Genomic DNA, 26,311 nt, shown 5'->3' on the forward strand with positions numbered 1-26,311 from the left:
ACCATCTTGGGAGGGGGGAGTGGAGGGAGGGGGGTAAATTTAGAACTCAAAATGTTATCAAAGTGAATGTTGAAAACTAAAAAATAAATAAATAATAAAAAAGAATACAAGCTCCTAGAGAGCAGGGGACATTTCTGGTTGGGTTTTTTTTTGGTTTGTTTCTTTTGTCTTTGTATCCCAAGTACCTGGTAGGATGCCTATCTACACAGCAGATACTTAATACATGTTTGTCAAATTCAATTGGATCGTGCCCCTGAAGCTAGGTGGTACAATGAATAGAGCACTGGGCTTGGAATCAGGAAGACTCCTCTTCATGAGTTCAAATCTAACCTTAGACACTTACTAACTGTGTGACCCTGGGCAAGTTACTTAACCCTGTCTGCCTCAGTTTCCTCAACTGTTAAATGAGCTGAAGAAGGAAATGGCAAACCACTATAGTATCTTTGCCAAGAAAACCCCAAATGGGGTCACAAAAAGTTGGATATGACCAAAATGACTCAACAACAACAACAAAGTCCTAGAGTAACTTCAGATTATGTTTCTGTGTCTTCTACCCCTTCTAACCCCAACCTGAATATCGATTGTGTCCTCTCTCTGCCCAATCCTTCATCCCTTCAAACAGTCAGACAGCTGTTTTCCTGGCCCCGAGAGTCCCACTCTGTCTATGCCTTTGCTCAAGCATCTTTTTTTCCCAAGCTCCTTTTCAGGAGAAAAAAAAAATGTACCGAGTCCAGGCAGTATTTTTAGGGCATTCCTTGCCCTCAGGAACATTATGTAACATTTGGCAGGAGAGAGCCTTCCTCACACATTCTAACTGGGCCACTTTTCTAGGATGGACCAGATGGCAGATGCCATAGGGTTTAGGGGAAAATGTGGACGTGAAGCCCAGGAACAAGTGGGATGTTACCTTACTGAGTTCCTCTCTCTGCCGCTCTCTTAGAGCCTTGATGTCTTCCCCTGAGTCATCGTCTTCCTCCTCCTCCTCCTCCTCTTCTGCTCCTCTCCGAGATGCCTTCCGCTTCCTCCACTCTGTCTCTGGAATATAGAGCAGAATGTTGGCTGTTTGCTTTAATTGTTCTTTCTTTGTTAGAAGGAAGGGTTGGGGTAGGGGAGAAAGGAGAAATATATAGCGAAATGACTCTAGTGTAGAAACATAAGGCATCAAGAAAACTTTCAAATGGAATCAATCAATCAATCAATTAATTATTTGAAAAAAGAAAATACCAAAGAGTCAGGTGCGTCAGTCATTCCACCAAGTTTTCTGGAGCGCCTACTGTATGCTACATATTGTGCTGAGCACTATGGGAGATGGCAAAAAGATGTAAGACCCAGTCCCTGCCCTCAGAGAACTCATAGTCTATTTGGGACAACAAGATACCTAACTTCAGAACACAAAGCAATATATGGTAAAAGTCAAAGGAATGGCACAGTCTATGAGAGCTCGGAGAAAGGGAGAGATCACTGGAGGTTGTGGCAGTCAGAATAGGTCTTAAAAAGAGGTGGGCAGGAGAACATTGTACACGGTAACAGCAACATTGTATGACGACCAGCTGTGAATGACTTAGCTCTTCTCAGCAATACAATGACCCAAGACAATTTCAAAGGACTAATGATGAAAATGCTATCCACCTCCAGAGTCTGAATGCAGATCGAAGCAAACTATTTTCACTTTATTTTTTTTGTTGATTTTTTTTCTTTTGATCTGTTTCTTCTTTCACAACACGACTAATATGGAAATATGCTTTACATGACTGCACATACGTAACCTAAATGAAATTTCTTACTATCTTAGAGAGGAGGGAGGTGAGAGAGGGAGGGAAAAAATTTGGAACTCAAATTTTTAAAAAATTAATATTAAAATTTGTCTTTACATGTAATAGGAAAAATAAAATACTATTAAAGAGAAGAAGAAGGTAGAAAGAATTGGATTGAGGGAAAGAGGACTACAGAGGCCCAAGATCCTGAAGAACAGATTATGAAACATGTACTTCTTCCTTATAGAGTTGGGGAATGGGGGAAGGGAACATATAAGCATGGGATATTGTATACATTGTCAGATGTGGTCCAGGTATCAGTAATGTTTTACAAATGAGGGTTCAATTGGCAAGTGGAATGGTTAGGGAAAATATACCTACAAGTGATATAAAAACAAAAGGCATGAATAAAACTTAAACGTAATTTTTTTTTAAGTGGGAACAAGAAGGAATTTGTGAGTGAGATCCTTGAAGTTTCCCATCCCCTACCCCTCATACCCACAACAGCCAGAGATGGTGGACATGGCCAGTAGTCAGTTTCGATCTTAGCAGGCTGGTTGGGGTCTGGGGGCTGGGCTGCTGGGAACTTGGATGACTCGATGATGAGGTCCTCAATGGGGTGCTTGCTCTGGGGACTTGTTCCCACGGATTCTATAAAGCCAAGAGCAACGTAGACAATTAACACATAGCCAAACTCTTTCCCTTTCCTATTTACTACCCACCCTACCCTCTGCCCAAGCTCCCTTCGTGCCATCCTTTGTCCTAACTCCTCTACCATTCCACCACCCACTAATGTTCATGCCCTTACAAGCCTAATATAAATGGGGGAAGGGGATATGGAGGAAATCCTACCTCTCTGCTTGTAGATGGGGGGTTTCTTATAAATGTTAAATTCTGCACGAGTGGTCTCTGTGAAAAAGAAGCAATACGGAATGAAAATAAGAGTAAGTGGAAGGAAGAAGGGCTGAGGTGACCAGGTGGGAAAAGAGGAAAGCCAAATGGAAGGGGAAAAGTAAGTGTTTGGGCAAGGAATTCTTTGGGTCTTGCTATACAGTCCAAGACACAAATGGGACAACTTCAAAGGAGAGAGTCAGAAATTGGCTTGGGGAGAAGTGATGGTGTTAACTTGCACTTCAGGCATTTTCTGGGTGGGAGAGGTAAAACATTGGCTTACCAGTCTCAGGAACTACCACCTAGTGAGCTTAGCACTATGGGAATTTTCCCAGTCTGCTCTATAGAAGTTGGCCTACCCATCTTGTTAGTCAAGGAGGGGATTGTGCTTTTGGTGCTTAGTGTCAGGAAAAGTCAGGTCTAGAGGAAAGAAGGCATTGATGATGATAGTGAAACCTACCAGGTCGATGGAAATGAGGCAGGCTGCTCCGGGGGGTCCCAGTAGTCCTGGGTGCAGAGGTCTGAGTCATGGTCCCTGGTGACCTGCTTTCTGGCCATACCACCTGGGCAAGAGAAGAATAGTTCAATGTGGAACTCTTTGTGGCTTCTTCCACTTTATCTCCACCCTTCCACAGCTCCCAGGTTCCTCCACCCTGGTAGCCCAACTCTACCCTCTAAGCTCAGTATAAGGCCATGACAATGGAGAGATCTCAGGAGAGACTGACCAGGGTAGCTACTGACCCAAGCCATGAATGCATTGCATTCCTTGGATTATACAGACAGAGAACTGGCCAGTGGTGCTATAAGCTCCAACTTGTGTCCCCATATAAAAAAGATTCTTATTCCCATGATTCTTCCATCTAATGGACTATATAGAATGGGAATGAGTTGCCAACAGGTAACTAATATCTTCAGCATGGTGGAGTATAGGTAGGATATGGAAAGGGCTGAGCGTGTGGTCCAGGTAGAAGGGACAACAGACTTACCTCGGGGGATGGTGGGGGAGATGTGGATTTGGGTGACAGAGAGCGCTGTGAAGGTACAAGGAGATAGGTTAGAGATGCCTGGCACTTAATAAGCATTTATTCTTTATTGGTTCAAGAGATGACATTGATACTCATTTTTCTGGGATTACCAAAATTCCCATCTCCATTCCTTCAAGTATTGTACCCATTAGCCTCGAGTCCAGGGATAAATTTCATGGGGTTCCTGAACTTGGATGAGAAAGAAAATATATCTTTGTTTTCAATTACCTCCAACAGAAATAAATTATTTCTTTCAATTATTTAAGAACATCATTCTGAGGAGTGCCTAGGCTTCTCAGAATGCCAAGAAGTTTAAGAACCTCTGTCTTAGACAAACTTTTGTACCTATTTCCTTACTCTCAGATCCCCATGGCCTACCTTTCACATAATCTCCTCTATGATCATTTTAATAATAATTATAATAGCCAGCATTTATATAGTGCTTTAAGATTTAGAAAGCACTTTAAGAACATCTCATTTGATCCTAACAACCACCATGGGAGGTAGGTGCTATCATTATCCTCACTTTACAGATGAAAAACTAAGGCAGACAAAGGCTAAGTGACTTTTGCCCAGGGTCACATAACTAGTAAGTGTCTGAGGCAAGATTTGAACTCAGGTCTTCCTGATTCCAGGTCCAGCACCCTACCCATTGTGCCACCTAGCTGTATCTTCCTATCATACATTACTACATCCATCTTCATGCCCATCTATCTATCAGGAAGGCATTCATCCCTTAACTCAGAGACATAAGGAGTCAAAAGGGACTTAAGAGGGCACCTAGTCTAATCTCTACCAGGACAGTTATCCTTTGTAGAACTTCCCTGGCTAATGGTCATCTAGCTTTCCCTTGAAGACCTCTAGCGAGAGGAGAGGGACCCATTATCTCCCTTATCAGCCCTTTAAATGAACCCTTCTGAATGCCCTACCTCCCCCAATCAGAGTGTGAGTCCCTTAAACAGAGGGATTGTCTCACTTTTTTACTTGTATCCCCGGGTGTTATCAGAGTGCTTGGCATATAGTATTTCCTTAATAAAGGCTTTTTCTTTTTTAAAATTAAATTTTCTTGTTTTTCAACCAGCAAAAATCTGCTTTTCTCCTTCCCATCCCAAACAATCTCCCCCCCACCCCCACCCCCCACACCAACATGAAGAGTCAAGTTCTTTCATCATTTTCATTCAATGCCAAGGCAACCCACTCTACTTTGAGATAGCTTTCATGATTACATCTTTCTTTGCATCAAACCTAAAACCTGCCTCTTTGCCATGAGTTTCTCTTCATTCTGTCCTTTGGGGCCAAGAAAACAAATCTCACCCCTCTTCTACAAATGGGTCCTTCAGATACTTGAAGACAGCTAGTATATCATGGCCACCTCTATGACATCTTTTCTTCAGGTTCAACCTGTTCAACTTCTTCAAACTATCCTCATGTGAATAAATTAATCAGTCAACTAATTAATTAATGGAGATTAATTTATTAAGTGAGTGCTGCATACAAAGCACTGTGCTTATTAGCTGGGGATATGAATAGATAAGTAAGATAGTCACTGCTCTCAAGGAAAACATGTTAATGGAGGGACAACAAATACACAGGACGTGTTTTGAAATTCTCTCACAATTTTGGTTATTTTTCTTTAGACATACTTCAGTTTTTCTTTTTTGGGGGGAGGAGATGGGGTGAGATCAGGGCTTCTGATTTCATTGGTGTGGGCATCTTTTTGTATGAAGATTCCCTCCACCAACTTATCTGTAATGTTAAAGAGTTGCTTGGAGACACTAAAAAGTTAATCGACTGGTCCAGGGTCTCATAGCTTCTGCATCCTTCCTGATGGGCCCATTATCTCTAGGCTGACTCCAGTCATGCTTTGCTTTACTCTCTGGCCATCTTCTTGCCCATCACCTTCTGACCTTGCTACCTTGAGTACGCCCTCCTCTTGCCTTCCTCCCTACTCCAGTTGTGAAACCATGATTGAATCAATCCTGCCATCTCTGCTGGAAAGGGCATGACAATCTAATCCCTTAGGGCTCCACTCATCATTCTTAAAACTTGGCAAACCAAAATAACCCTCCCTGTCCACTACTGTATGTATATCTTGTCCATTAGAATGTAAGCCCCTTCGGGGCAGAAGTCTTCTCCACCTTAACATTTTCATCACTGGCACTTAGCACATTGCCTGGCACATACCAAGCATTTAATAAATGCTTTCTCATTCATTTGTTAAAATGTATAGCGCCTGAAACTGGTCCAGCTGGAAAAGAAGTCAGCAGGACTATTACTCCCTTCATCCTGGACATACTTCTATCCATGTAGCCTAAGACTGCATTGGTCTTACTGTTTTTGGCTTTCATGTTACATTGTTTATGCAACAAGTGTTTAAAGGTTTAGCTATGGTTTAGCGCAGTGTCCTTAAGGCCTGTTAAAGAGCAGACACAGTCCTTTGCCTTTGAGCTTTACAATTTAATAGGGAAGATTAGACAAACAAAAACATAAGGGGAAAAAAATCCAAATCCCTTTGACTTACATTCAAAGTTCTTCACAATCTGGCACCAGTCTATATCTTTTATCTTCCTGTATTTATATTATTATTAATTTTATTAGTTTTATATTATATTTCTATATTATATTATTTATTTTATATATGTATATATATACGTTTATCTTCCTGTCTTACCTATAGGAAACCTCTGGTTCGATTAACCATGATTCACTTTTTCCCTGAACAAACTGTACTCCTCCCACACTCACACCTTTCTTTCTAACCAGATTGCTTTCCCTTTTTCTCTCTACCTATATCCTACCCATCCTTCCAGGTCTCCCTCCTCCAGGAAGTCTTTTCTAGATGCCCCAGCCCACTATAACCTGAGCAGTTATTATGACTAGAGCCATTCCTATAGTGGTGCTTTAGGGAAGGCCTCAGGAAGAAGAAGCTTGACATAAAACAAAACAAAACAAAACAACAACAACCAAAAACCCCAAAACCTAAGATCATGGCAACTGGTGCCATCACTTCCTGGTAAACAGAGGGAGAAGAAATGGAAGCAGTGTCAGATTTTATATTCTTAGGCTCAAAGATTACTGCAGATGGCGACTGCAGCCATGAAATTGAAAGACGCTTGCTTGTTGGAAGGAAAGCTATGGCAAATCTGGACAGCATAATGAAAAGCAGAGAAGTCACCTTGCTGACAAAGGTCCATCTAGTCAATATTATGGTTTTTCCAGTAGCAGTGTATGCCTGTGAGAGTTGGACTATAAGGAAACTGCAGAATTGATGATTTCAAGTTGTGGTGCTGGAGAAAATTCTGAGAGTCCCTTGGACAGCAAGGAGATCAAGTCAGGCAATACTTAAAGAAATTAATTCATACTACTCATTGGAAGGACAAATACCAAGGCAGAAGCTTAAATACTTTGGCCACATAATGAGAAGACAGGACTTATTGGAAAAGACCCTGATGTTGGGAAATATTGAAAGCAAAAGGAAAAGGGGAAGGCAGAAGATGAGAAGGATAGATAGGGTCAGGGAAGCTATGAACATGAATTTCAACAGATTTCAGGAGATAATGAAGGACAGAAGGGCCTGGCATGCTATGGTCTGCGAGGTCACGAAGAGCCGGATATGACTGGATGAATGAACCGCAATACTGGGGGAAGAAGTCTGCAATCATAGCTAACCCTCCTCTTCCCCCTCGTTTTCTTTATCCTGAATTTTCCCCGAACAGACTTAGAACCGCAGCTGCAGCCCCAGGACCCAGGAGGAATCTGGGGCACTGGGACTATGAGTGAAGGGAATAGACTCTTTACAAATTGACTTGTTCTCCTCTCTGGCATAGAGAATGTTATAGCTTCTTTCCAGGGGTGAGTTAATAACTTGCCGAACAAGATGGAAGAATGTGAATTTACATCTACAGATGCTGCAATGACTTTTAGCATAGATAAGAAATCTCACCTGAGATATTTATGATCTCTTCCTGGTGATGAGGAGTCATTATAAGGGGCTTAGCACAGTGCTAGGCACATAGTAGGCACTTAATAAATGTTTATTGATTGGTTAAGGCAGACAGGCATCGGGGACAAGCAACAAGAAGCACAACCGGGGCAGCTAAGTGGCGCAGTGGATACAGCACCGGCCCTAGAATCAGGAGGACTTGAGTTCAAATCCGGCCTCAGACAGATAACACTCACTAGCTGTGTGACCCTGGGCAAGTCACTTAACCCCAATTTCTTCACCCAAACAAACAAACAAACAAAAAAGAAGTACAACCTTAGTTGAGGAGGGGAAGGTAGATGCCACCCTATGGTAGAGAGACAGAGACCCCAACACCCTGTCACAATGCAAACCAAGGCAGAGATGGGGTGGGAAGAAACTCGCACCAGCTGCCATCTGGTAGCTTCCTATTTTAACTCTATTTTCTTGCTAACCAAGTGGCAAATGCTGCTGTTTCTATGCTGCTGAAGGATGCTGAAAGTGGTCGGTTCCTTCTAAATTTGGAGCCCTGGGACAAAGCTCCAGTCAACCTGCCCTAGCCAGGGTGTCTTTTTTTAAACAATACTGGTTATCTTTCCAGTTATCTGTGTCTTGCCTCCCCAGCTAGCCCGTGCGTTTCCTGAAGTCAGAGACTTCCGTCTCCCCAAGGCACCTAGCCCAGAGAAGACTGAGTTCTATTCCTAATTCTGACAACTCACTAGCAGTTTGACTGATAACCTTCCCTGTACCTCAGTTTCTGCATTTGATGAATGGTAATAATAACTGTGGGCAGCTAGGTGGCGAAGTAGATAGAGGGCAGAGCCTGGAGTCTGAAAGTCTCATCTTCCTGAGTTCAAATCTGGCCACTTTGTGACCCTGGGCAAGTCACTTCACCCTGTCTGCCTCAGTTCCCTCATCTGTTAAATGAGCTGGAGAAGGAAATGGCAAACCACTCCAGTATCTTTGCCAAGAAAGCCCCACATGGGGTCACAGAGAGTCAGACATGACTGAAAACGACTGAACACACAAGAATAACTACCCAATCTACATCATAAGGTCAATGTGAAGATCGAGTGGAAGACAGGAAGGAAACAAATGTTTATTCATCACCTACTAAGTGCTTTACAAACATTATCTCAGGGAAATGGTTTATAGGCAAACATTACTACTCTAAGAAACTTGTGCATTTTACTTAGTGTTTAGATCTCTAGCTGATACTGTCTTGAGCATGACGTAATAGCAAATAACTAATAATAGGTAGCATTTATATAGCACTTATATATGTGCCAGGCACTGTGCTTAGCACCTTACAATTATTATCTCATTTGGTCCTCACATCAATCTTGAGAGGTAGGTGCTATTATTATACTCATTTTACAGATGAGGAAATTGATGCAAACAGAGATTAAGTGATCTGCCCACAGTCACACAGCTAGTAAGTGTCTGAGTCCAGATTTGAACTCTGGTCTTCCTGACCGCACTGTGCTTGGGTTCTGGTCCTAGCTCTTCTAAATAACTTGTTCTATAGCTGTGGACAAGTCACTTCCTTCTCTGGGCCCCAGCTTCCTCTGTAAAGGGGAGGGGGTTGGACTAAATGACCTGAGACCTCTTCCAGCCCCAGCATTCTGTTTGCTCCTATATTCTACACAACAGGTAACAGAAGTGTAACATGTGTTATTTTGACTCATAACAACATTAAGCTACTATTATTAAACACTCAATTAGTACTAACTATCATACAGGGTCATAGATCCAGAGTCAGCAGTAACTGCAGAGGGGCATCTAATTCAACCCTTTCATTTCCCAGGTAAGGCCCAAAGGGCAGGAAAGTATTTTGCCCAAGGAAGGCCAAGTAATAAGGGGTGCGGGCCAGGGTCCTCTGATTCCCAATCCAGCTTGTCTTCTCTATGCAAGTTCCCTGGGCACATTTCCCATTTCTCATCATCTTAAATCTGTCTCCTGCCTAGACACAGGATACAATAAGAGTTTCTTCTAAAAATCACTTTTTTTTTAGAGGCAATTAAGCTAGGTAGCAAAGTGGATAGAATACTAAATTTGAAGTTGGGAAGAAATGAGTTCAAAGGTAGCTTCAAACACTAATGATTCTTGACAAGTCACTTAACCTTTCAGCTTCAGTTTCCTCATCTGTAGAATGGAGACAAAAATAACATGTACCTCAGGTTTCATGGGATCTAATGAGATAGATTCGAAATGCTTTACAAGACTGAAAGCTCTATATGAAGGCTATTACTTTTTTTTTCTTTCCCCCAAAAGAGCATTTCTTCACACACACACACACACACACTCTTACCTCTCTGCTTCGAGGCAGCTCCACATGGTCCAGGAGGGAGTATGTAAAGTGTGGTTCATAGATCATCAAGTCTGGTCTTTCAATGTCCAGGATTGCCTTGTCCTTGGGGATTGCTGCCAGGTCCTTGTAGCCCAGCACCTGGTTATCCATCTTGGCCTGAATAGAGAGACAAGACAGGACCAGACTCGTTACCCAGGGTACCTGGGTCCCCTCACCCCCAGGTAGACATAGCCCACACCAACTGTGCTTCACCTTCCTGATCCCAGAGAGGCTCAGACCTCAGCTGGGCTAGAAACTCCCTGGGTACCTAACCTACCTCTCACCCCCTCGACCAACTCCACCCCCAACACACGCCTAGCGGGGGCTGAGGACCAGGGCTGGGGCTGGGTACTCACCACAATGCTGGAGGGAGAGCCAGGCACACTGGAATCTCGGGAGGAGCTCACGCTCCCAGGGGAGGTGAGCAGTTGCTGGGAAGTGGGAGACATGGGTGAACAGAGGTCTGGGGGAAGGGCTTGGATGAGGGGAGGTGTAGGTGTGGGAACTGGGGACAGAGAGGGTCACCTTCTACTAAACCACTCCCCCCCACCCCCAATCTATTCTCTAAAAAAATGTAGGCAGTAGTGTTGGAATTGGGCCACTATGGCATGAACAACCACCAGGTGGCATGATTGTCAAACTAGTGAGGCAGGTAGGCTGGTGAAACCCTGGTCCTGATCCTCTCCCCCCGATATACTCCCTCCCTCACTTGCCTCTCCCCTTCCCTGGGAGTGGGGACTGGGCATGATGGAGTCCTCAGCTTGCTTCCTACCTTCTGCAGCCGTTCCATGCAGCTGGATCTTGGGGACAGGATCACTCACAGAGGCCTGGGGAGGGGGGAGCGGTGAGAAAGGGGAACAAGGACGGGGAGGAGAGAGAATAAAGTGCGTGTCAATCGACTCTGCCCCAGCAGCCCCAGAGTTCAGAGTTCAATGGAGCTCAGCCAGGCAGGAGGCAGAAAGCACATACCAGCAAAGCCAGGAGCTCCACATCCCTTTGGGGGGAGGAGAAAAAAAGGGGGGGTCTGTAAAACCTCCTCTGTGGGAGAATCTTCAAAATCATGGGAATGGGATGGAAAGGGAAGGGGGAGGCAGACTGTCACTGCACCAGATATCCCTAGCCAGAGTTCTCTCAGGGTCTAGGTGAGTCTAGGACTAGCTCCAATGAAAGGGAAGGAAGGTCCACAAGCTCCAGCAGAGGAGAGCCAGGGGCTTCATTGATTCAACCTTTCCATTGGCTCAATCCAAGAGAAAGCGTACACTGGGGGAGGGGTGGGAAAGGATGATAGCAGGGGGTGGGGTATTACACTTGTTTTGAGCCATTGTTTTCTGGTTGGAGAGGAAATGACTGCAGGAGTATAGGTCCTGCTTCCTGGCCTCAACATCTTACTTCCCTTGAGGTACCTGCCCCCATTCTCCCAATAGTTTCTTAACCCACTGCCCACCTAGGATCCTGTTACTACCCCCTCTCAACAGCTCCAGAAGCCGGTGCCCTCCTGCTGCGTCTCTATAGCACCCTCCCTCTCAGACATCCTGGCTATTATCTCTCTCCTCTTACTAACCTCAATACCCTCAGCACCCCTCAAAGCCAAGAACCCCTCCCCCCTTTGCTTCCTATTTCCCAGATTGCTACTGAGTGCCAAGAAAGGGAATAACCCGATGGAATATCAGCAGTACCTACAGAGGCCACTCAGACAAGGGAGGAAGGGCAGAAATCAACTTCACAAGCACAGGATGGGGGAGGTGTGGCTAGACAGTGGAGCTCTGAGAAAGACCTGGGTTTGTTAGAGGCCTAGAGGCTCAACAGGAGCTAAGAGGGTGACATAGCAACCAATAAAACTAATCTGATATTAGACTCCATCAAGAGAGCCGTCATATCCAGGCAAAGGAGGCAGCGTTCCCCTTGCACTGTCTGCCCTGATCAGACCACACATACACTGTAGTGCTCAATTCTGGAGACTACATTTTAGGAAAGTCATTGGGAAGCCAGACAGCACTTGGAGGAAGGCAACCAGGACCCAGAAGGGTCTCCAGGGCATTCTACCTGAGGGTTGGTGGAAGGAGATTTTTAGCTTAGAAAAGAGACCACTTGAGGGTGGAAGAGGAGGGGGTATTTTAAGTATCTGAAGGGGGTGTTCTTTAAGTATCTGAGAGGCACAAGAGACATTTGATTTGCTCTTTGTGGCCCCAGAGGGCAGAACTTGGAGCAATGAGTTATTTAGAGGGAGATTTAGGGATGTTAGACGTTGCAAACATCTAACACTCATAACTATCCCAAAGTGGGAGATGGTGAGTAACTTGTCACTGGAGGTGTTCAAGCAAAGTTGGGGTAGTCTTTAAGAGAGGACTCTTATTCAGGTAGGAATTAGGAATACTCTACCAGGGGTGGGGAACCGGCAGCCTGGAGGCCACATGTGACCCTCTAGGTCCTTGAGTGTGGCCCTTTGACTGAATCCAAACTTCAACCAGAAACTTTTTTTTTTTTGGTGAGGCAATTGGGGTTAAGTGACTTGACCAGGGTCACTCAAACCAAACTTCATAGAACAAATCTCCTTAATAAAAGGATGTGGCCTCTGTGCTCTCTTTTAGATCTGAGATTCTGGGATTCTATGAACTACTCGAATTTGGGGAGGAGAGAACTGGTCATAATTTTTTCCTGTGTCACTCACTGTGACATTTTTTCCTGTGTCACTCACTGTGGACCAGGCCTGAGAAGGAAGGGGAAAAAAGCGTTCCTATCAGCCTGAATCCAAAGAAGACAGGGTCCAAAATGCCTCCTTTACTTGTTGTTTATATGCTTCATAAATCTTCAAGGGCCAATCCAACTCCCAGCTCCTCACTGAAGCCTAACCAGATGATCCCACATCAATATCTCCCTTCCCGGAATTACAATTGCTCTTAGCGTCAATACTGCACCACTTAGCACTTAATCATATGTTGTCTCGCCTGGCTTTTTAATTGCTTCATAAAAGCTAGTCTTATCTCTCCAATCAAATAGGGGAGCAGCTATGGCACAGGGGGAAAGCAGAGGACCTAGGAGTCAGAAGACCTAGGTTTAAATCCTGGTTCTACTACATATTTAATGCCTGTGTGACCTTGGGACTAGATTTCCTCACCTGTAAAATAAGTTGGAACTGGACTAGATGATTTTTAAGGTGCCCGCTCTAAATCCTAAAATCCTATCATTAATCATTTCACTGGGCTGGTCCTCAGTTTCTTTATCAGTAAGATGGGAATAAGAATATTGGCCCTACCTATGACACAGACCATATTTTGGGGGTGGGGTAGAAATCACAATACAACTGACATTTATGGAGTGATTTAACATTTGCAAAGTCCTTTGTGGACATCTCTGAATTTCATAACAACCCTGTAAATATAGGTACTATTATCTCCATTTTATAGATAAGGAAAACTGAAGCTCAGAGATATTAAGTGTCTTACCAATTATCACACAGCTAGTAAATGTAGGGCACTTGCTAAGGTGCTTTGCAGATTTTAAAGCGCTATTATACAGGTATCATTAAGAAACCCAGAGCTAGCTTTCCATCCATATTTCTACAGAAAGTGCTTTCTAAACCATAAAGTACTATAATATATGTGTGTATACACAAACACACACACATATTTACAGAAATTAATGTTATCTATCATTATGTTATGCTCATTAAAGGCAGAAACTGTATCCTGACATCTTTGCATCCCCAATAAGGTACACAGTCCTGGGTAAGAGCAGATTCAGAGTTACAGAATATAAGAGTTGGGGGGGCAGCTAGGTGGCGCAGTGGATAGAGCACTGGCCCTGAAGTCAGGAGGACCTGAGTTCAAATCCGACCTCAGACCAAACACTTGACACATACTAGCTATCTGACCCTGGGCAAGTCACTTAACCCCGATTACCACACTAAAAAAAAAAAAAAGAGTTGGAAGGGACCCCAGTGGCTATTTGGTCCAACACAGACATTAAAGAAAGCCCCAGTATAACATACCCAGTACGTGGTAAGACCTCCAAGAGAGGAACCCACCACCTCCTAAGACAACCCCTTCTGCAACTCTATTTGTTAGGAAATTTTCCTAAATTTTCCTCCTTGTAATTTCCAATCCTTTCTACTGGTTCTGTCTTCTTAGGCCAAAAAGGACAAGACTAATTCTTACTCCATATGACAGTGTTTAGAATAACTAACCATGGCTATCCTATTTCCCTTGAGTCTTCTCCAGGTTAAAGGTACCCAGTTCCTTCAACTGATCCATGTGACATATACTCAAGGCCTTTGACCATTCCACTTGTCCTCTCTGGGCACTTTCCAGATTGTCAATATTATAAGTATATACTCAATTGATTAAAGACGGTGCTAGGAGCCGTGGCTGGTCCAACTATTTAGGTAAAGCCAGGCAAAGAAAAGGGGCTAGCAACTACAGGAGGTACATGGGTAAGTGGGAAACATTCTCACCTACAGTTCTTGCCATGAAAGCTTTTCTATATCCATCCCTTGACACAGATAATCACAATGGAAGAAATACCACAATGTTGGATATTGCCAACTTTTCTTCCCATTATTATGTTCCTACCAGACCACTCCCATTCTGGTCCCCCTCAAAAAGTCCTGCTCATTTCTACCTATATACCTTTCTTTGCTCATATAGTTACCCATCTTACCTCCCTTCCCTCTGACCATCCAAATCCTACCTGTCCATTAAGGCCTAGCTCAAGTCCCAGCCTCCTTCCTGAAGCCTTCCCAAACTACTCCAGTTCTTAATTTTTCTGAAAGACAAGAACATTTACAGTCTATACACCACAACAAAATAATCATATATGTAAATAACTTGCCTTCCTAATCAGATTATAAAACTGCTGGAGAAAGAGTAGTAGATCTTCTTCATCCTCTCTAGGGCCTCAGAAAGTGTTAGACATGTATAAATATCTACTAAATTGACTGGACCTTCATCAGACTTCCCATGGGGAAACTGTTTCTCTTCTCTGTGGGACTTACTGAAGGAAGATCTGGACTCAAGACAGAAGAATGACAAGGGGTCCTTGGAAGGACTCCATTCTAAGTTCCGGCTTCTGCTGTGCCCGTGTCAAGGGGCTAAGACCTCTACCGAAGCCTCCTTCCCCTCCAAGGAAAATGAAGGACTCATGCAGTCCTTAGCATCAGGCACTCAGCGGGCAGTTGACTCTGAAGATTCTCTCTTGATCACTGGCCAATCCCCAACCCGTGACTCTCCACCTGCTTGCTTCCATAGCCCCAGATGGGCAACTAGAAACACAGACATGAGACTCTCTCCTTAGGCATTCTCTCAATCTGAGGGTCACTGCAGAGCATGACAGAGAGAGTAGATACAAAAGAAAGGGCACTCTGTCAGCTCATTTGCATGGGATAAACATTTATCACCCACCTACTGTGGCCAGAGCACTGGGGAGCTTGGTTCAGGAGAAGAGAGAATCTTTAGAGTATAGACGGTCCCTGCTCTGAAGGAGCTAACACTCTAATCCAAGATGAGAAACCAGCACAGATAGTTAAGGTCCACAGTGCTACATGCTGAGTACACGAAAGAGTCTAAAACCAAGTTCTATGGGGGGTCTCAAAAGGAAGGTCATTACTGAGCTGGGGAATCAGGTGAAGATTTCTAAGGGGAATGGCATTTGAATTGGGTTTTAGAGAATGAGATGGAATTCAATGGGTGAAGACAAAGTGGGAAGAGATTACAAAAATAAAGAAGAATGTAATTGTTGGAGGAAGGGAATAACATGAGATAAGGCTGCACCATATGAAGTCAGCTAGGTGGCACAGTGGATAGAGCACTGGGCCTAGAGTCAGGAAGACCCAAGTTCAAATCCAGCTTCAGACACTTACTAGCTGTATGACCTTGGGCAAGTCCCTAAATTATGCTTGCCCCAGTTTCCTCACCTGTGAAATGGGAATAATAATAGCACCTGGTGGGGACAGCTAGGCAGAGATGACTAGAAACCTGGATCTAGAACCCAAATTGGAGTTGTAGATTTGGAAGCCATCTGCAGGGTTGTTGTGAGGATGCTTAGCACAGTGCCTGACACATAGTAAGCTTTATACAAATGTTATTCAATTGTTTCAATTGTATCTGATTCTTTGTGACCCCTTTTGGAGTTTTCTTGGCAAAGACACTGGAGTGGTTTGCCATTTCCTTCTCTAGCTCATTTTACAAATGAGGAAACTGAGGCAAAGAAGGTTAAATGACTTGCCCAGGGTCACACAGCTAGTGAGTATCTGAGGCTGGATTTGAACTCAGGTCTTCCCAACTCCAGGCCCCCAGTGCTCTCTCCACTGCACCACGTAGCTGTCCCTATATAAATTTTAGCTATCCTCCTCCTACTCCTCCTCCTCATCATGTTACAGCATGTCTTGCCTGTCAGGCAAAGTAGTTTGAACTTTATCTGCTAGGCAACAGGAAGCTACTAAGCATGAGAAAGATCATTCTGGTATTTGGGATGGGTTGAGATGGGGAGAAAAGGGAGACAAGACGACCTGGTAAGGAGTTATTCCAAGAATCCAGTCCTCCCCCACGTGGGTAGTTATAAAGGTCTGCAGTACAGTAATGGCAGAGGAAATGGAAAGAAGGGAACAGATTGAAACATGTTGCAGCTCTAACCTCAATAAGACCTAGTAAATGACTGTAGGCGAGAATCAAGGGAGGAAGAGTGAAAGCAAATAACAGCTAGCATTGACATAGCACTTTCAGGTTTGCAAAGTGTTACATATGTACAAGGTATTCCAAAAGTCTGAGTGCAGGTTTAGGGCTGAGAAGTTAAAGTGACAGGCCAGGGGTCATCCATCTGGGAAGTCTCCAAGACAAGATTCCAACTCAGGTCTTTCTGACTCCAAGTCTGACACTTTATCTACCATGTCATCCAGTTGCCTCAAGGACAGGTATACCAGAGGCATGGTGAACTGTGAAGCCATAGGGAGACGTGGTAAAATCCAGAAGTGGAGCAGGTTCAAGGACAGAGGCTGAAAGCTCAGTCCTGAAAACCTACATTGAGTTGGAGGTGCTGGTGGGGACAGCTGGGCAGAGACGACTAGAAACCTGGATCTAGAACCCAAATTGGAGTTCTAGATTTGGAAGCCATCTGCATCCGTGGTAGCTAAAGCCATGAAAGTGAATAACACTACAAAGGAAGTCTGTGTAAAGAGGCATTTATTAAGTGCCTACTCTATGCCAAACACTATGCTAAGTGCTTTACAAATATTATCTCATAGAGAAGAGATGAGGACCAAAGATAGGCTTGTAGGGACTAACCTTACTAAGGTGTTAAGAAGATGAGGAGCTAGAAAAGTCAAGAAAATGTGTCAAGAGCATGGTGTTTCTGAAATTGAGGTGGGGGTAATATCTAGCTAGAAGAGGGGTGATAAACAGTTTCAAAAACTATGGAGAAAAATAAAGACTGAGAAGCAGTAGCTGGATTTGATGAGTGGAGGTGATCACCCAGGCTCCTACAGAAGGGAAGTCTCTTGGAGGTCATTGGTGATCTCCAAGAAAACATTTTCACCAAAGTGGCAGAGTAGAAGAAAGGAGTTCAGAGAGGGTGACTGATCATGTTGGAAAGGTTTGCTAAATGCAGTAGGGAAGCTGAGGAAGCTCACATTGAATAACTTGATCGTCTCATTGAGGTAGGAGGCTAGCTCACCTGTTGGGGATGAAAAAGAAAGTTTGGGGTAGATGTCTTGGGGAATGGAATAAGAAGTAAATAAGGGTAGAGAAGACAGATTCTCCAGCTACATCAAGGGACTAGATCAGGTTATGGACCGTGAGACCTCTTCTGACTTCAAGTCTGACCCTGTGCGTTTATACTTTGGACAGCATCATCTCTGTGAGGCAGTCTAGAAACGCCAGCACCTCTCTAAGCCAAGCCCACCTCTAAGTAGCCTGTTATCAATTTCTACCTCTCAGGAGAAGGATTCTCACAGTGCTAAGGATATTCTGGCACTTAGCCTAAACCCATTCAAGAGACCCAAACCCTTGTGACTCTGAGGTTTTAGGCTGTACTAAATGCTTCCAGCTGAGTAACAGGTTTGGGATGGGAGGTCTGCATTAGAATGCTGCTGGAAGGAGCACTAGATTTAGGTTTCAATGTCAGCTTTGCCCCTTACTACCAATGTGACCTCAGGCAAATCACTTAGCCTCCCTGAATCTCAGTTTTCTCTCCTGTAATATGAAGGGCTTGGGACTTGATGGCCCCTTCTAGGTCTAAATCCATGATCTTTTCACTGGTCCCTACCCCTTCCTTCATTTAAGCTCTCATTCCCATATTCATATAGAAACATGCTCACAAAGTTTCAATTTAAGGCAAAATTAGGAAGTAAGAAAGAAGCCTTTCCTTTCTCTCTCTCTCTCTCTCTCTGTCTCTTTCCCTCTCCCTCCCTGCCTCTCTGTCTCTCTCTGACTCTATCTTTCTGTCTGTCTCTGTCTCCTTTTTCCTGGCTTTTCCTCTTCTAGGAAACCCACCACGTGGAGAACTGCCCCCAGCTACTAAAGGCCACCCTCTAGGAGAATGTGCTCCACACAATCCCAATCAATGGCTCCTCCCCATTTATCACTTCCCCTTCATGTTCATAAAAATAACCCTGTGCTGTATCTTAATTCCTGAAGGGCCCCATAATATCAAAGGATCATCATCAGAACCTAGATTTAGAAGGCCCTCAGAGGTCATCTAGCCCAACCGCCTTCACTTTATAAATCAGGAAACTAAGCTCCAGAAAAGCAAAGTGATTTCCTCAAACTCCTAGGGTAGAAAGTAGCAGAATCAGAATTTGAACCCAGGTCTTCTGACTCTGCATCAATTGTTCTTTCCAGCATACTACCCTAACTATGCACTAAAGTCTCAATGGAGTAGGAGACATTAAGTATTAATATTAATGAGTATTAAGGTATAAGTTAACTTCTTCATTCAGGGTTCTTCGTCAACTTGGAAAAAGAGTTCTCCCATGGGGTGCCCCAGGGATCTGTGCTTGGTCTTGTGCTAGTGAACATTTTTCTCAGTAACTTAGGCAGAGGTCTAGATGGCATCCTGAGCAAATCTGAAGGTGTCACAAAGGTAGGAGAGATTATGGACATGCTAAATGACAGGGCCATGATACAAACAGACCTGACCACATGAGAAGACTGTCTCTAATAAGACGAAATTTTAGAAGGATCCAGTGTAATACCTTGCGCTTGGGTTCAAGAAATAGATTTCCCAAGTACATGAGGGAAGGAATGGTTAATTTAACAGTTTGTTTGAAAAAGATCTGGGGGTTTTACTTAACTGAAAGCTCAAAATGAGTCAACAGTGTGATATGGCCACCAAAAAGAGCTGATTTGATAAAGCTTCTAGGAACTAGGAGCTGATAATCAGTCCCAATGTGTTCTGCCCTCATCAGGTCACATCTGCAATGTTGTTTTGTTGTCGTTCAATTGTTTTTTCACTCATGTTCAACTCTCTGTGACCCCATTTGGTATTTTCTTGGCAAAGATACTGGAGCGACTTCTTCTCCAGCTCATTTGACAGAGGAGGAAACAGAGGCAAACAGGGTTAAATGACTTGCCCAAGGTCACACAGCTGAGGCTGTATTTGAACTCAGAAGATGAGTCTTCCTAACTCCAGGCCCAGCATTTTATCCACTGTGCCACACAGCTGCCTCACATCCACAATACTATGTTCCATTTGGGGCACCACATTTTAGGAAGGAAATTAACAAGCTTTAAGGCAATAATGATAATAGCCAGATTTTATATGCTGCATATTATGTGCTAAGCACTGTGCTAAGCACTTTATAATTATCATCTCATTTGATCCTCAGAACAACCCTGAGAAGTAGGTGCTATTATTATTCTTACTTGACAGTCGAGAATAATAATAATGATAATAACAACATTTATATGGTGCTTACTATGAGCCAGACACTGTGTTTAGTACTTTACAAATATTATCTCATTTGATCCTCACAACAATCCTGGGAAGTAGGTACTATTATTATCCCCATTTTACAGTTGAGGAAACTGAGGTAAACACAGGTTAAGTGACTTGTCCAAGGTCCCACAGCTAGTAAGTGTCTGAGGCTGGATTTAAACTTAAATTTAAAATTTGAGAGTGTGTGGAGGAAGGTAATGAGGATGGTGAAGAGCTTTGAGTCAATGTCACATGTGGATTGATTAAAGGAATGGAAGATACTTAGCTTGCTGAATAGGAAGGAAGTTCAGGGGGATAGGAGAGCCATCTCCAAATACATGCTAGGCTGTCACTAGAAGAGACAATTACTAGACTTGTTCCATTTGGCCCCAAAAAGTATAATTGGGGGAGATGGCTACACATTACTAAGAGGCAGATTTAGGCTTGATATAAGGAAAATATTTCCTTAACAATTGAAACTGCCCCTCCTCGATTACCCTCCCCCAATGAATGGGCTTCCTCAGGAGAAGATGGGTCCCTCCAGGCAGGAGGGACCATCCAAAGTCCAGATGATTAGTTATCAGAATTGTTGTAGAGTCATGTTCAACATAGTGGAAAGAATGCCAAATTTGGAGCCAGAAAAGACTTAAATTTAATCCCTTCTGATGCTACTAGCTGTGTGACCCTGGACAAATCACCTATCTTTCTTGACCCTCCATTTCTGCTTCAATGAAACTCATAATTCACAAGATGGCTGTAAAGATCAAATGAGATAATATATATAATATATAATATGTAATATGTAATAAAGCATTATGTAAATGTCCATTAAGAGAGGGAACTATTGTTCAGGTATGGGTTGGGTGAACTAGGGGTTGGCTGAGCTCCCTTCCAATTCAGAAATTCGGGTGATTAGTTTGAAGGACTTTATCAAATCCTTCTGTAGAGATGGTAATTGGATTAATTATCCTCCTTAAGGTGCTAATGGTTGATAATAAAGTAATGAATTACTCTTTCAGGAGTATTTGCATTTTAATTGAGGACTCCTAAAAACCAGGGACCAGGTTCTCAAGCTTTTTGGTCTCAGTATGTCTTTGCATTCTCGAAAATTGAGAAGCTTTCCCTTAAGAAAATTTTAGTTTATATGAGATAATCTATTGACATTTACCATATTAGAACTAAAACATATTATTATTATAAAAATAGTTTTGACCTCATGGACCCCTAGAAAGGTTCTTGGAGACTGCCCAGTCATCTTTGAATGGCACTTTGAGAACACAACTGGTCTTAACCCAAAGGAATGATTTGATTTTAGGGACTCCTGACATTTGTGAAGGAGATGCTGGAGGGGGGGTCTTTCTAGAGCCCCTCACACCAAATCACGTAAGCAACTGGGACCATAGTATCAGGTCAGCCTTGTTTATACACAGAACACGCACATTTTCACATCTTCTCCCAAATAATTTCAGTGTCTCGTGAATTAATAACAGCTGACTGACTTCTGAAGTTTACAAAGCTCTTTCTATCTACCATCCCATTTGATCTTTAGAGCTTTCTGCATGAGGCACATAATGTAGATAGTATCATCATCTGAGTTGCACAGATGAGGAACTAAAGCTCAAAAAGGAGTTTAGTGACCCAGCTACTCATTCAAAGTTTACCAAGTGCTTTAACAATGTGGAGTAGCTATTGCATGTCTCATAATCCTCATTTTATAGCTTTAATGCTAAGGCTCAGGGGTTAAGTGACTTGCCCAAGGTCACACAGCTAGTGTTAGAGGTGAGGTTCAAAGCCGGATCTTCTCGACTCATGAGTCGAGCATTTGGCTGATTATTCGACACTGTTGCCTGATTTGCCTGATTTGGGCGCTGGCCCTGTTTGCACATGCATGTGCGCGTTTTCACCCTTATACTCGGTATCTTATGAGTTAACATAACCTCCAGCAGCATGGCTGCCCTTGCCCACACCCCCTACATACATACTCCCTTTCTCTCTAAAGACCTAGTAACGACCAGTGGACAAGATGACCGGGAGACCTAGAGAGCTGGAGGGCAAGCTTCAGGCAGGAAGGCAGGAATAGAAGGAAGTGGTGGAGGGAAGCCTAGTGGAAGGAAGGCCAGACGCCGGAAAGGACCTCTCCTAAACCCTTTATTCTCTCTCTCGTCCCAGGCTTTTCTCTCCAGCTCAGACACATACTCTGTCTTCCTCCTCCAGCCTTCACCCTCTTCTCCTGCTCCTCCCTCCTTATCTGAGACACCAGCCAAGCGGTAACTCAAGCCACCCACCCATCTCTATGGCAACCAGAACCTCCAAGGCCCACACACTGCCTTGATAAGACCCACCCACACCGGCCTCCCAGGTTTCTTCCCTCCCAGGCACTCATGCCAGACTTCTCACTGAAGGATGGGGGTCTCAGTATTGTCATGGAGTGAACAGGCCCCAGTCAGGGGCTCTGGGATGACGAGAGGCAAAAGGCCAACTTGAACACAAGTTCAAGCATTTCAGGGTTGGAAGGGACTTTGGAGACAGGTGTAGTGGGAAGAACTGTGGTCTTAGAGTCGGGAGACCTGACTCTAGGTCCCAACACTCAGCTAGTTGTGTGACCTTGTTCAAGTCACTTAACCTCCCATTCCCTAGGAGAATGCAGGCCCATTGAGAGCAAGGACTCCCTCTTTTGTATTTGTATATCCAGCCTAGACAGTGCCTGGAACAGAATAGGCATTTAACAAACGCTTATTGAATGACCGATAACTTTCCATTCTGCTAAATAGTTTTGATGATAATAGTACCTATACTATATAACTCTTCCCCCTTTCCCCAACTGTTGTAAGGAATGTGCAATATTTTATATATATATATATATATACAATATATATTATATTACTATACTAGACTATATGTGATATATTATGTACTATGTATATAGTATATAGATCATATATACTATATATAATACTATAGTTATTATTGTCATCTAGTTTAACTTTCCTCCAATTAAAGAAATACCTTCTATCATGTCCTCCGTTCCCCAACTTTCTCCCTGGGGTGGTATATTGGAGCAGCATATCCAGGAAGAAACTCAGGGGAGATGCGTATACATATGTACACCACACCCTCCTGGTCCCTTGTAGTGTCAGCAGGGTGAGGCTAGGCATGAAATCAGCCCACACCGGCAGTCAAAAAATTAGGAATTAGTCCACATGAGCACAACTGTTGGGGTTAGGAGCAGCTCTGCCCCTTGGTATTCCTGTCCAGTTTTCTCAAGGTCTTATTTATTGCTCTGTCTCTCTCTCATCCTCTTCTTCTTTCCCTTCTCTCCCTTTTTTCCCCCTGTTTTTCCTTCCCTTTCTTTCATCATTTTCTCTCCCGGTTTCCCTTTCACCCTCTCCCAGGCTCTCTCTCCACCAAGTTACTGTGGCAACAGTTGGATGCCTGAAATAAAGACTGAATCCAGCTAGGTCACAAGTTTCCAAAATGGCACCCTGGGCTGGTGGGGGGAGGGCATGATCTAAGTGACATTCTCATTGTGTGATTAGGGATGGGTAGTAGCTGACCTGTGCCCTGTATGTACTTTCTTGTCTGTCACCAGAAATGCCACCAATGCAAAACTAAGCTCCAGTCTCTTGCTTTCATCAAGAGTTTGTTGTTTTTCCCCCGTTTTGGGGAAAACAACACAGCTGTTTCCTCTTGCCTCATTCTTTTCCTCTCTTTTCCATAACATCCCCATGCACCTCCATCTGCTGGGTTTGGGGCTGTTCTGGGCCTGACACACCATGTCCAACAGGCCACTCTAGTTCTAGTCTGTGAGAAGAGAGGAGTGGCCAGATGACATGGGCATTTACAGACCCAGATGCCTGGACCTTCACCTAGCAGCCAGCTGCCCTGGGGTTTTAGTAACTAGCTCTCCAGAAGGATGGTGGTAGGTGGGAGAGGGAGGGAAATGCAAAAAACAGCCAAGGTGACCTCTGTCATTTTTGAATCTATGGAAGACCCTTTCCACTTGAGGCTGACCATGGTCAAAGTTAGGGTCCTATATCCTGTCCCTGAAGAGGCCTCCTCTTTCCACCATGTTCTCACTGCCCCTCCCCTGCTCTGTTCAGTGCTCAGCACCTCTGGTGCTCATGTTCCCTTCCAGCCCCTATTTATAGCTGGCACTACTGTCTGGTAATAGTGTCACTTATCCAAGCTGCACTGATTACTACTGTGGGAGAGGGAGGGGCCCAGGATGTGTTGGGGATGATCCCCCCATGGCCTAAATCCATCTGCCTTGGGGGCATCCCTGGGATGAAGCTAGAAAGAAGGGATTTTAAACTATCCTGGCCCGGGTTTTTGTACAAACACACATGCACACACACAGAGACACAAGTACACACACACACATAAATGTACCTGTTATACACACATGTGAGTACATCTACATCCATGAAGTAAGCATGACCGACATGTTGGTGCCTTGCCTCTGAAATTCTATCCCGTCTGCTCTGCGTGTCTCTTAAACGCACAGAGTTACTGATGTATTGTAGAATGTGAGCTTCTTGATGGCAGGGTCGCTGTTTTTACATTTCTTTGTATTTCCAGCGCTTAGCACAGTGCCTGGTGCATAGTAGGCAGTTAAAGAATGCTTGTTGACTGACTGCTTGTCTGAGAGGCCAACACATTCCATGCACACCAATGCAAAGGCTGACAAGCTGTTGCATAACACGCCACACAGGGATACGTAGTGATGCATAGCCATATCACAAGCACAGGCACTCACCCACACACTCCACTGACACACTCTTCAGATGACGCCCACTCCCCTGGCACCCACCCACCCCCTCAGGCATCCACAACACGTGCTTACATTTGCCCTCAAACACACACACACACACACACACACACACACACACACACACACACTCTCACAGAGTTCTCCAGTGCCTAGCACAGTACCTGGTACACAGCAGGCACTTAATAAGTGTTCATTGTTTGAGCTGCTCCACCCCCATAGCACACAAAGCTTCCTTTGCTCCTGGATCCCCTTTCTTCTAGCTTTCCAGATATTCCCAAGTAGGACAATGAACTGGAGACAAGAGAAAGGGAATGGGTACCATGCCTACCCAGCAGGACATGGGGAGGAGGTGAGAGAAAGGACAGGGTAGGGCAGAGGTGCCCTGGGGACCTTCCTGGGCCTAAGGGTTTGTTTAGCCCCCACCCTTTTAATGTACTTCAGGCTTTCCAACATAACAAGTAGCAACGGGGTCAGGGCCTGCAGCCTCACCCTTCTAAAAACCTCATTCCTCAACTAGCCCTGGCCCAGCACAATGGTAAGTTAACTCTTTGTGAGTGGCCTGGAACAGCCACGGATAAGCTGGGGAGGGGGGGCCCCCCGCTGAACCCCTCACCTTTGTAAATGGGAACACCAAACCTACAGCAAACAAGACCAAGCTTTAGGCTGCTACCTAACTGGGGATGTCCCTGGGGGGAGGGGAGGATGTTAAGTTTCAGATTATTCAAAAAGGTGCTAACACTTTTCATCCAATCCCATACCCCAACAACCCCAGTCACTCCAGAGCAAGCAGCTTAGTTTTATCCAGATGGGTGGGACAGATGCTCTGTGGCTAGGGCAGAGATCACACAGTCCTAGGTTCCCCTCCAAGCTGCAGACCCCCTTTCTCAAGGGGGTCTCAAGGCCAAATCCAGATACAATTCAGCCTGTTCCAAGAAATGGCCCATCCAGAAGTCCTTCCTTCAAAATAAGAGGCAATCGCCATGCCAAGGAAACCAGCCACTCTCTCATTCCCCCATCTCAATGCAGTCCATCCGGGGAGGTCCTCAGAGCCATCTCCCTCCCTTCACGCATACATTAATGGGCCTTGCTGCCTGGCTAGAGGCATCCCACCAAGGGTGAGAGAAGGGAAATGTGCTACCTACCTCCTCCTGGGCAGCACCAGGGCCCTTGATAGCCGTGTGTCCTGGGTGGGATCCAGGGGAGGGGTAGGGGGAGATCAAACACAAATCCACTGGCCTCCCTTTATTCATCTACCTAAGTAATGGTCGTCTCTCCTGGGAAATGGGCACTGGCTTTTCCAGAGTAAAAAAAATAATAATAAAAATAAAAATAACAGGAAAAAAAGCCAGATTGGGGGTGGGTGTTTTGGGTAGGAGTCAGGAGAAGGGGTGGCTAGTCTTTGCTAAGCAGGTTTATATCTTTTCCGTGCCCCCAGCCCCCTCTCACCCATGTTCCCTGGCTCCTCTTAGCCTGCCGGGATGACCTCTGGGTTTGAATTGGTCCCCTGATGCTGGGGAGCCGGTATCTGGCTGTCAGGCAGGGCAGCTGGCTGGCTGGTTGGCTGACTGGTTTCCTCCATACACACCCTCCAAGCTCCCCCACCCCCAGCTGATAGCATGTGTCTGGGCCTGAGCAGGGAGGGAGGGAGAGAGGGAG

At 44.5% G+C, this 26,311-nt stretch overlaps 1 protein-coding gene across 8 annotated transcripts in view; it reads right to left on the bottom strand.

The window, feature by feature from the left end:
• DMTN (dematin actin binding protein) overlaps positions 1–26,311 on the bottom strand; it is a 48,282-nt gene that overhangs the window by 10,398 nt on the left and 11,573 nt on the right. For 4 of the 8 annotated variants that reach the window (XM_027865212.1, XM_027865211.1, XM_027865210.1 and 1 more), the window contains exons 3-10: positions 10,754–10,808; positions 10,338–10,412; positions 9,943–10,098; positions 3,632–3,676; positions 3,106–3,208; positions 2,607–2,663; positions 2,253–2,405; positions 908–1,035 (exon numbers count right to left, since the gene is read on the bottom strand). In XM_027865212.1, the coding sequence (XP_027721013.1) occupies positions 908–1,035; positions 2,253–2,405; positions 2,607–2,663; positions 3,106–3,208; positions 3,632–3,676; positions 9,943–10,098; positions 10,338–10,412; positions 10,754–10,771 (735 nt within the window). In that variant the 5' untranslated portion in view covers positions 10,772–10,808. Of the gene's footprint in view, positions 1–907; positions 1,036–2,252; positions 2,406–2,606; positions 2,664–3,105; positions 3,209–3,631; positions 3,677–9,942; positions 10,099–10,337; positions 10,413–10,753; positions 10,809–10,950; positions 10,971–24,273; positions 24,429–25,797; positions 26,053–26,101; positions 26,154–26,311 lie in introns of those variants that run through there. The other 4 variants (XM_027865208.1, XM_027865206.1, XM_027865207.1 and 1 more) reach the window with 4 other exon arrangements.

This window comes from Vombatus ursinus, unplaced genomic scaffold (genome assembly GCF_900497805.2).
Source record: "Vombatus ursinus unplaced genomic scaffold, bare-nosed wombat genome assembly UNPS02014778.1, whole genome shotgun sequence".
Lineage (NCBI taxonomy): Eukaryota > Metazoa > Chordata > Mammalia > Diprotodontia > Vombatidae > Vombatus > Vombatus ursinus.